The following is a 10,703-nucleotide window of genomic DNA, read 5'->3' as shown; positions in this document are numbered from 1 at the left end:
TAGACAATTTGGTAGGCTAAAGCTGATCCCCCGTGTGCTAATGTGCATCGATGCAAGTCTGACTAAGCCGTGTTGTCGTAGGCGTTGAACTTTAAACTCTCACACACACTTTTTGATATCAGATTTGCCCGGAAATTTGAAAACGCGAAACAAATGACTTCACAAAACTTGACGCTCAGTCGACCTTATCAGTGATAGAGTACTGCGCGTAGTATTTCTGGAAGGCCTCGGCGGTCCTAGCGTCGACCTTCTCGGACATATCGACGCACTCTCGCCCGACCAACCGACTCAGTAGTGTTGTTACCTAAGAGAAATCACAGTACGACACAAAAGTGAGAAAAACGAGAAAGCATTAGAAAGCGCTTCGATTACTGAGATGTACCTTTATAGCTGCACTAGTCTTGGTGTCCTTAGTGGGCAACCAAGTGATAGTGGCTGGTTGGTATAGCTGGGCCATCTGATAGACCATATGGAGGGCTCCATTAGTCGGCACTGTGAGAGAGGAAAATGACAACTGATTCCTGCTTTTGGATCGTACAAGTCTGGGATGGACTATAGTGTCCACAATTGCTCTTCGCAGAGTAGTGGATGCCCACTGCCCCCAGCTGACCTGACTTTCGACCCGCTTCGACAAAAGCCTCAACCTTGCTGGGGAATCGGAGGATTCCTGTTCCGTTGGTACCTGAAAGTTCAAGGAATACGAAAATTTCTTCCTTGGAAGGTTCCACTGCTTACGTGCGCCTTCCGCGAACAGCGCGTACGGACCGGCCCGGTCGTTTAAGATTTGTTCGAGGTCCGGTAGAGAGCCAACCTGAGGCCTCCACTGACCAGGGCGACTCCGGGAAGCCTCCAATAACGCGGCGATCGGACCGAGTAGACGAGCTTGACCGGTTGAGTTGACGAAAATGAACTTCCTAGGGGCCCAGCAGGACAAGAGTAGAAGAACGTCGGTGAAGCTCTGGTAGTTGGAGAGGATTATATCCGATGAGCCGAAGGACGTCGGATCGATGATGGGCCGTATCTTCAGATTAAGAAATGCAACATGGACAACTACGCCAATAACGACTTCGAGAGAATCCTTATTGGGGATGCTACCACACAGCAACGCCGATCAAATGTTAATGATTATATTTCTCCGCAGGCAGTTTCACGTGTGGTAGAACAATTGACGAGTGATAGAACGAATGATGGGTTCACTAGAGCAGACTTGTGGACTTCCACCTTTCGTCAAGTCCCATTATTACCTTTAATCTTCGACTATCTGCGAGGTCTTTATGATAGCGAACGACCCCAACCCCCAATAGAGCCATCCTGGCGCTCAGAGGGTACAACAGTAATGCTAACCCTCGGCCGACTGGAGCTGATAGTAGTGTTAAAACAGTCACTATGAGCTGTGATAATCCCAGTAGTAGTAGTCCTAGTAGGAGGAAGGGTAGACGCAAGATGACCAGAGGGATGCATAGTAGTAAAGGCCGAAGTAGTTTGACGATGGTGGAGTCTCTGGGGGGGTTGGCGAGCCAATGGGGAAGGAAGGGGTTCACACCAGTGCTCGGATCAGCGAAGGCTGTGTATTTCTCCATGGATAAACTGCTTCCGAAAGGGATGCTACTTACATATGAACCAGGACTAGCAGTGCGGAAAATTATGTTCGCTCTCCTCAGCTGAGCTTGAGGGTTTCCTCACTAAATATATACGAATCTGCGTAGAAACGTACAGGAATCAATGAGAATTTCCCAAAATTTCCTCCCATACTCAATGGTCCTAAAATACTCGTCCTGAATCCATCGACCTCAACTGTAGTGAAGTACGAATGCATACTATGCATTGTGTAATCCATGCAGTACTGTCGTCGATGCTCAGATTTGTGCCCTTAGTCTGGCGTTTTACTACATGAGCCTAGAGGTACGCCTCGCACGCGGATGATCAAATAATTTCAGCGTTCTGAGACTGTTTTGGGATCCGCAATAAGATTCGAGGAGCGACGAGCCTCTCCATCGTAGAGCCACACCATCCAAAAGGGAGATAACTCTGACATGAACACACCGCTGGGGTCCGTCTCGGGTGGTCCAGGCAGTCTGAGCGAGGTTGGGAGTGACCTTCTGCATGAGACTTTTGCAGAGTATGATATAATCCTGGCGGCTTAGCGGAGCGATGCGCCAGCGAATTCACCTGTATAACGAGCGGTGCTACTGAAAATGGTGGAGAGTGAGAGAAACCTGAAAACGCGACTTTATCGCAAAGTTGTGTCTTCAGAATTGCCAGGCCGATTCACAGTTTTCAGGGCCACTCGTGACGAGAGAACTGCGCGAAACCGCAAGGCATGCGCAGGGCGCATAATCTGCGCGTGCGTGCAAGATACGTGTGTCCTCGTGACACCTTTATTTTTAGCATCATCTAACCGGGTTCGGCATTTCTCGGACTCTCAAGGGCAGCTTGTGCTGGTTCTACTCACGTATAGCCGTTACGAGCTGCCCAGGTTGGAGGGCTGATGCTGATTTTGCTAGTGTGAGCTATGTTGATCAGATGGCGTCCCATAAGCTGTAGTGTCATGCTTGTGTGAGGGGTGCAATGGGTCTGGGATCATTGGGAAATGGAGGTTGATAGGAACCGTCTTACATTCCCTGCTGAGTGTAACGTGATACTGGCCATTGAAACGGGTTGCTGCGTGTGAACTTATGTGAAAGGGATGCGACGGTGAAACGAATCAGATCAAAACTCCTAGAATTATCATTGACCTCGCTGCTTACGGTCTTTTCAAGTTCTTCGCACTACTGTGAAAGCCCGGGTGATCCGAAATTCGGATCACCTAGGCTTCTATTCCAATCGGATTCCGAATGACCCAAAGCAAGCTGTACGCTGCCGTTTGTATCATTTCCGTGTTGTGGCTAGTTGACGATGTAGTAGTACCGTCCGTGCTGTTCGTGCGGAGGCGTCGTAGTAGTAGCTCTGATACCAGCCCCGCTTACGGGTAGGATAGAACTCCAACGATGAGGTGTGTCGAGATGGTATGGTAATGGGCTCTTGAGCCATTGGTGGAGCTGATCAAGTTCGTGGGGGGGGGTCCTCCGGAGTCTCCGAATAAGTGTTGATCCTCCTCAGCTGAACCCGGGAATTTCCTCACTAATTATAAAAGTTTATATATGAACTCAGGGGCAAGTGTACAGAAACCATTGAGAATTTCCTCAATTTTTCTCGGAATTTCCGCAGATGTCACCTACACATGTAGTTGAGCATGTGCATATTTTCCCACACCGCTCCGAACAGTCAAAGGTTCCATCTCTTCCTCGGAGTCTGTCAGTGTGTATTTGAGATTGTGTAGTTTGGGAGGATCTTCTCATTGGCTTAGTTATTTACGTATTTGCGTCGAAATGGACGGCAATTGTCCTATAGGCAGCAACTGTACATTTCCCGATTCATGTGTTAAGGGCGCTTTGCTCGATAATGAGATCACCAGTGGAACTTGCGTGGTTTGTAGCCCTGATAATATAAGGGAAGGCTACTACTGCACTGATGGAATCGAGACATTGTGTCCGAAGTCATATTACTGTCCTTGGACAGATGCGGCCGAACCAATCAGATGCCCCGAGGGATATTTCTGTCAATCTGGGTTTTCAGAGCCTGGCAAGTGTGGGTGGTCCTCCTATTGTCCATCGGGTTCATTCAGAGCAATACCGACATGGTTTGGTATTCTCATTGTGGTCTTCATTGGGCTGGTCATAACAGTGTTGACCTTGGGTATACACTTTTATCGTAGGTGGCGTAAAATGAGATCTAACAGATATGGGAGGGCGCATCAGAGGACCACTGAGGTCTACAACAGTGTGGTCCAGTCGTTGACCGGAGTCTATCTACAGGCTCAGAAGATGCAGGGCTTCACGAACGATATAAGGTACTCTCCAGTGGACATCAGATTTGAGGGTCTCACTATGACCCTGAAAAAGGGTGGCAGAAAAATTTTGGATGATGTCAGTGGATTTTTCCCGCCGGGGTCGTTGGTGGCAGTGATGGGACCGTCGGGAGGCGGTAAGACGACGTTCATGAACGCCTTGGCTAATCGAGCGCCATATGGAGATGTGACGGGGAAGATTTGGGTTAATGGTTTTGAAGGAAACTTTGGAGAGTATCCGAAACAGGTTGGTTTTGTACCACAAGATGATATTATGTTTGACCGTCTCACTGTTTATCAAAATCTCTATTATTCTGCTATGGTTCGCTTGCCAGAAGATATGCCCCGTGAGAAGAAGTTGAAGATCATCGAGGATGTCATTCAAGTTTTGGATCTCGAGCAAGTCCGACATACCATTGTGGGGTCGCCTGAAAAAAGGGGAATTTCTGGTGGTCAGAAAAAGCGTGTTAATATTGGTATCGAATTGGTGGCTTATCCTCGTGTATTATTTCTCGACGAACCGACCTCTGGTCTGGACTCTGCTGCTAGTATGGCTGTTACTAAGTGCTTGGCAAGAATGAGGGCGTTGGGAATCACCGTAGTATGCGTTATACATCAACCACGTTATGCTATATTCAAACAGTTTACTCATTGTCTGTTACTAGGCAAGGGTGGAAAGACTGTGTATCTTGGTCGGACAAATGCGATTCAGGAATACTTCACAAATCTCGGCTTTTCCCTGCCCCCTGGTGAAAATGTCGCCGATTGGTTTATCGATATTGTCACTGGTGCACTACTCCGTTGTAATCCTGATGATGGTACTGTGGATCGGCACTTCGACGCTGATGCTCTGTTCGATGCATGGAGAGATCATGTGGATAGAATGACCGACCCTTTCCTGGAGGGTGGGAGGGCTCCTAAGTTGACTCATAAGAGGGTGAATGGGACGATGACCATCACTGTGGGTTCATTTGGGGACTCCAGTGACAGTAATAGAGTTCAGTCTGCAGATGAATTGGGTGATAGATTGTCGGATATTCTCAAGGTCCAGTGCGACCATGTTCTTACTGCCCATGATATTTACAGACTATGCAGACTTCTCGAGATTGAATGTAGCATTGAGGAAGCACAAGGGTTGCATCGAGTGATGGCTGCGGAAAATGAAGTCTTGACGTGCTCTAATTTCGCTGCTGCTATGTATGGCGAGGCTTCCGAGGAGGTTTCTATACTCAGCCATATGGTACTGCCCGATTGCAGTCGTTTGAAGAACCGGCAGATAGCCTCGGTATGGAGACAGTTTTTGATATTTACCAACAGGAACATCGAGCTAATTTCAATCCCCCAGCTTTTCCTGGACTTGTCTCTTACCTTTATGGCAGCAGTTATTATCGGTGCGACAGTTAGTGGTGACTCGGAGTACACGTTGGTGCCTAATAATCAGATGGTTGGTTTGTTGTTCTTTGGCATAATGGTGGGCGCGGGTGCACTCCAAGTGTATGGCAAGGAAAAGCTGGTGTTCCATCGAGAGTCGTCATCGGGTATATCCATCTTTTCCTATTGGTTGTCAAAGAGCGTTGTGAACTTTTTCGATAACATTTTGGTGACTTTGGTGTTCACATCAACATGGTATTTGGTGACGACGCCTTCTTACAACATCGCCCATGGGTACGGTATATTCATCTGCTTCACGTGGTGGGTTACTGGATTTGCCCATCTGGTCACGGTTGTCTTTCCTACAGAGATCGCCCTACTATTGTCGGTTATAGTTCCCACCCAGTTCGTGACAATGTTCGGAGGTGTATCGCCGCCTGTGACGTCATTGAAGACCTTCCAACTATGGGCTACTTATTTCGGTGTGGGAATTTACTCGGTGGAGTTGCTGAGTTTGGCGGAGTTCACAGCATTGCCCGATAATGTGTTAGAAATCGACGAAGTAGTGATGCTATTCGATGATCTAGATTACACAACGGATCATATCCCTCGGGATTTCTTGGTCCTCGTTTTTGTTGGGCTGGCCTGGAGGCTTCTCACTCTTGCCTGGTTGGAGTTTATGCTGTGGTGGGGGCAGGCGGACCTGCGGTGGATCGCGGATAAGTTTAAGTGCCGAAAGAGTTCAGCAACATCAGAGGAAGATATCCCTAGAGGTATCGCGGTGGAGACAGTCCCGATGTCGAAGGAAGAATCTGCTGGTGTGACCACTCCCGGGGAGATTGGTGCCAGGTCAACCACTTCCCCCCAATAACCTGTATCTTTTTGCATCGAGTAATGCCAAATTGCCGTTCTTGGAGCATGTTCTCGGCAACGCCCACTAGGATGTTGCCCGTATCGATATCCTTGTAGCTGGTAGTTATGAATCTGATATAATGTTGATATGCCTGTATCTTGTATAATCTCAACTCTATTAATTTGTCTTTCTCACTGTAGACCGCTGGGAGCTATGAAGTATAAGCTTCTACCGCCAATTCCATATGCTCTATGAGTTATGGGTTCGGTGGTCATGAGTCTGATAATGATCTTTCGCCAATCATCGCTATGGCGGTTGTTCAATTGCATCCATCAAGTTAACCGGATTCGATCTCGTATCAATGAGGCAATATAGTCGCTGCGTTGAGTTGGGCCATCAATGATCGGGACAACATCATGTTGTCAACATGGTGATCCTTAGTTTGAACATGACGGTTGGAAGTTGAAACTTCGAACTAACACCACTCTGATATAGCTTCTTCAATTTGTGAATTTTATTGTGTAGTAGCGCTGTCTATCGTGGAAGCACACATGGTGAATAGGCATCCGACGCAGTTCAATGGCATGACTAGTACAGCGAGTTGGGCAGCATATCATAAGGGGTCCACGTTGACCTACGTTGAATAGGACGACGCTAGTCATGCTACTTTCAAATCCCCATTCCGCTCTTGGTAAGATCGAGTCCTCTGGACTTGGTGGCTAGGCCATCACCTCGAGACATGCCTCAATACGATAAATCCATTGGATAAATGAAAGATATCCTCAGGACAAGATGAACACCGGTCCAGTGTTGGCATATCTGCCCCGGAGAGGTATTGGCCATATTAACAGTGGAACCTACTATACTGAGGCATATCCTGTGGTGATGGCATATCTGCCCCAGGCAGAGAAACTGATCTCGACAACAGCGAAATAGGCCTGTATAACTGTTCCACGGTGGGCTGTGGTCCACGGTGGGCTGTGGTCCATGGTGGGCTGTGGTCCACGGTGGGCTGTGGTCCACGGTGGGCTGTGGTCCACGGTGGGCTGTGGTCCATGGTGGGCTGTGGTCTACGGTGGGCTGTGGTCTACGGTGGGCTGTGGTCTACGGTGGGCTGTGGTCTACGGTGGGCTGTGGTCCATGGTGGGCTGTGGTCCATGGTGGGCTGTGGTCTACGGTGGGCTGTGGTCTACGGTGGGCTGTGGTCTACGGTGGGCTGTGGTCCATGGTGGGCTGTGGTCCATGGTGGGCTGTGGTCCATGGTGGGCTGTGGTCTACGGTGGGCTGTGGTCTACGGTGGGCTGTGGTCTACGGTGGGCTGTGGTCTACGGTGGGCTGTGGTCTACGGTGGGCTGTGGCCTACGGTGAGCTGTGGCCTACGGTGGGCTGTGGTCTACGGTGGGCTGTGGCCTACGGTGGGCTGTGGCCTACGGTGGGCTGTGGTCATGTTAATGATACTCACAAGCCTAAACAATATCAGCCTAGCAGCCTTTCATGGTCATCATAATAAACTGGTTGGTGTTGCTCAGGGGCAATAGTCTGCCATCCTTCCAGTACATACATTCACCCGTTGCCCGCCGCGCATCAGAACCCATAACTTCCCCTTCGATCAGACCAAGCACAACTCAGCCAAGGCAACAACAAGAAACGCTTCAACACTCATTGATCAAACGATACTCGCAACGTACATCATCCGCGATGCGTCTCACTGAATTCAAACGCCAACGGCATGCTTGTGACATAGTTAGTGGCGATGGTGAAAGGTAGAAAGGAGATCCGCCGCTCCCTAAGAGGACAGGACCGTAGTATACCTGACAGAACGAAAGATGTCAAACCTGTCCTGAACAGAAGATACGTTTCAGGTCCGGATTCAAGCCAATGTGAAACTCCGTTAACTTACCACCAATTCATCCACCATCTTTTTCTCTATGAACTTAGTAAGCGTCTTCGCTCCGCCTTCTACCAATACTTGGAAAACCCCACGATCAGCTAGGTGCCTCAAAACACCCCCCAAGTCCAGTTCACCATTCTGATCCAATTCGACCTCTAGTATTTCCACCTTCTCAAGACCACTTCTATCTGCTCCTCTTCCAACCACTACAAGCGTCGGGGCCTCTTCCGTGTTCAGAATCTTCGCTGTGCGCAAGATACGCGCACTAGGATCCAATACCACCCGCAACGGCTGCTTTTCCAATCCTTCCACGCCCCTCACAGTTAGCGAGCAATCATCTGCTAATACCGTACCAACCCCTACCACTATGGCTTGTGATAGGGCCCGCAGAGTACGATGACTATCCTCTCTGGCCTCCCTTCCCGTTATCCACTGACTACTACCGTTCTCACAGCACACCATCCCATTAAGCGATGCTGCGGCCTTTCCCACTACTAAGGGAAGCCCCATGGCCCTTTGCTTCAAATACGCCCTTAAAGACTCTCTTATCTCCCCTGTTAAGCAACCAGTCTTAACGTCAACCTGATGGGCACCATATTAACACAACCCCTCACTCCTCAGTTATCCATCACGTTACACAGAATCACTACAAAAGGATGAATCCAGGCAGCGACTTGAAAGAAAACACAAGCAGTAAGAATCGCGCTGGGTTATAGTCACATCGATTTTCAAGTAAAAACAAACCAAAAATCATATACAGTGGCATTTGAAAGAGATTTTTCAAGAGCGGGTGATGCCCATCACTAGACCATCCCCGAATCGAGTCTCCGCCGTACTCACCCCTGCCTCCCTCATTCGTTGAATTCCTCTTCCCGAAACCTTCGGGTCAGGGTCTTCCACACCGACCACCACCCTACCCACACCAACCTCTATCAAGGCCTCACAGCACGGGGGAGTACTCCCATAATGTGAACAGGGCTCCAGAGTGACGTAAGCCGTTAACGTGGACCCTTCTACGGCCTCACCTAAGAGGGTTGGGACAATTCCGACTTCGATCGAAGGCCATAGACAGTCCACCCCCCTACACGACTACACAGTAAGGATAACTTTATCCCGTCCTACTTGTAATAAAAATCATTCGAAATTACAAAATATCTGAACTGTAACCCTCAGTAGAATAATAGATGAACTCGAGGCCCCTGGTGTACCACTCTGAATCATATCCCTCAAGGCATTGACCTCAGCATGAGGTCCTCCCTTCCTGACATGATGCCCTTTACCAACCACCACCTGGCCATGCTGGACCAGTATACAACCGACCCATGGGTCTGATAGAGTGAGAAAATCGGGGATGTGATACCGCGCAGAATAAGTCTCCACCGAAACTGAACTTTGATCCGAACTAGGCTACTCTCAACACATTCAAATTCCATCAGTAATGTTTCCCCTACTGCTTATGGACCCGTCAGTGTGTCCCTCGATCACTGATCCCTCAAAAACACTTCCTGGTAAATTCACGTAGTTGTCAGTTCCGAATCAGGAAATGTTCGCAGGTCCAGAAAAGCGAGTCACGATGAGGCCACAAGAGGCTACACGTCCCCTCGAGAGATAGGCGCTCTAGTCGGTCCCATATCCCCCTTATACTTGGGGGAGTGGTCATTCTTCCTTCCTCCGACTCTACTAGGGCCATTCTCATGAAATCCTCATCGGTGTAAGCGGTGGCTCGGCGGCTGGCCATTATAAAATAAACCGCTATATGATATTGTCACGATCTATGAGATCGATGTAATTGTGTAATGTCGTTTGCAGAATGAAGGTGTTTTTGCAACATGTGCTGTTCTCTGTGAAGTCGCCGTCTTGGGCTTGCCACGTTTCTCATCCCATCATCGATTTTGTGAGAACGTGCTCTCTCTTTGCAGTTCACGTGGTTTTTCTATGTGTTACATGAGAGTTATTCTGGCAGTGATGGATAGAAGTTGACCGTGTGGATATGGACTGGTTGAAGAGGTACTTCAGCGAACTAAAAAGGTTTGCTTTCTACCACGTTGTTAGTCTCATTAAAGAAGCTTGCAATAGTGTGTGTCTGTCTGATGACCCGACATACTGTGTGTTAACTGATCACTGATGAGCGATTAAAACTTCCGGACGGAAGACGATTCTTTTACTTTCCTGGCTGCAGCAGGTCGATCTCGAACAACGCGCTGTCGTGAGATACGTTAATATGAGGTTGGGAAAAGCAACATGTGGCCGATTACCGAACACTCCGCACAATCTACCACAAGAAGTACTGCAATGAGACTGTAGTATGCCCACACAAGCTCTTTCGTTGTGGCATTGCGCATGTTGAACGATATGGGTGGTTCGTGAATCATATAAAGGACGGCACCCCCACCCATGCTGAGATACCGCCGATTTTTAATGAGTGTGATCCTGAGCAGTTGATGTCAATGTAGTGGCACCACACCAGTTAGCCATTGGTGAATTCCCCTCTAGTTCACGTGGGTCAATACACTGTCATATTTTGTTGTGGCGGAACTATGCGGGACGTATGCGTCCAAACTGAATTTCCAAAAAATTTGGAATTGTTTTCACTAAAGCATTGAAGTTGGAGGGTCTATGCCCTATCCATCCCACTTGGAGTTTGTAAACGATATTTTTGAATTTCACTCCGCGTTTGAGGAAATGTGTAGTTGCAGCCCATA

The 10,703-nt window shown here is 48.6% G+C and overlaps 3 protein-coding genes across 3 annotated transcripts; 1 reads left to right on the top strand and 2 right to left on the bottom strand.

The window, feature by feature from the left end:
- Positions 1-159: 159 nt before the first annotated feature.
- Pmar_PMAR017750 (conserved hypothetical protein) lies at positions 160-1,581 on the bottom strand. The gene is made up of 5 exons (XM_002776830.1): positions 1,245-1,581; positions 736-1,021; positions 539-682; positions 383-492; positions 160-304 (listed from the first exon to the last, which is right to left on the bottom strand). The coding sequence occupies exons 1-5, from the start codon at positions 1,578-1,580 to the stop codon at positions 176-178; spliced, it is 1,005 nt and encodes a 334-aa protein (XP_002776876.1). The 5' UTR covers position 1,581; the 3' UTR covers positions 160-175.
- A 2,183-nt stretch (positions 1,582-3,764) lies between these two features.
- On the top strand, positions 3,765-6,128 carry Pmar_PMAR017749 (ATP-binding cassette transporter, putative; the record flags this gene model as incomplete). The annotated part of the gene is made up of 1 exon (XM_002776829.1): positions 3,765-6,128. The coding sequence occupies one exon, from the start codon at positions 3,765-3,767 to the stop codon at positions 6,126-6,128; it is 2,364 nt and encodes a 787-aa protein (XP_002776875.1).
- Positions 6,129-7,854: 1,726 nt separating this feature from the next.
- Pmar_PMAR017748 (riboflavin-specific deaminase, putative) lies at positions 7,855-9,739 on the bottom strand (the record flags this gene model as incomplete). Its single annotated transcript, XM_002776828.1, has 5 exons — positions 7,855-7,896; positions 8,011-8,583; positions 8,842-9,011; positions 9,210-9,329; positions 9,646-9,739. 5 exons carry the CDS (start codon positions 9,737-9,739, stop codon positions 7,855-7,857), a joined length of 999 nt encoding a protein of 332 aa, XP_002776874.1.
- Positions 9,740-10,703: the final 964 nt, after the last annotated feature.

This window comes from Perkinsus marinus, assembly GCF_000006405.1.
Source record: "Perkinsus marinus ATCC 50983 genomic scaffold scf_1104296953018, whole genome shotgun sequence".
NCBI lineage: Eukaryota > Perkinsozoa > Perkinsida > Perkinsidae > Perkinsus > Perkinsus marinus.
This window is presented reverse-complemented; position numbering and strand designations above follow the sequence as displayed.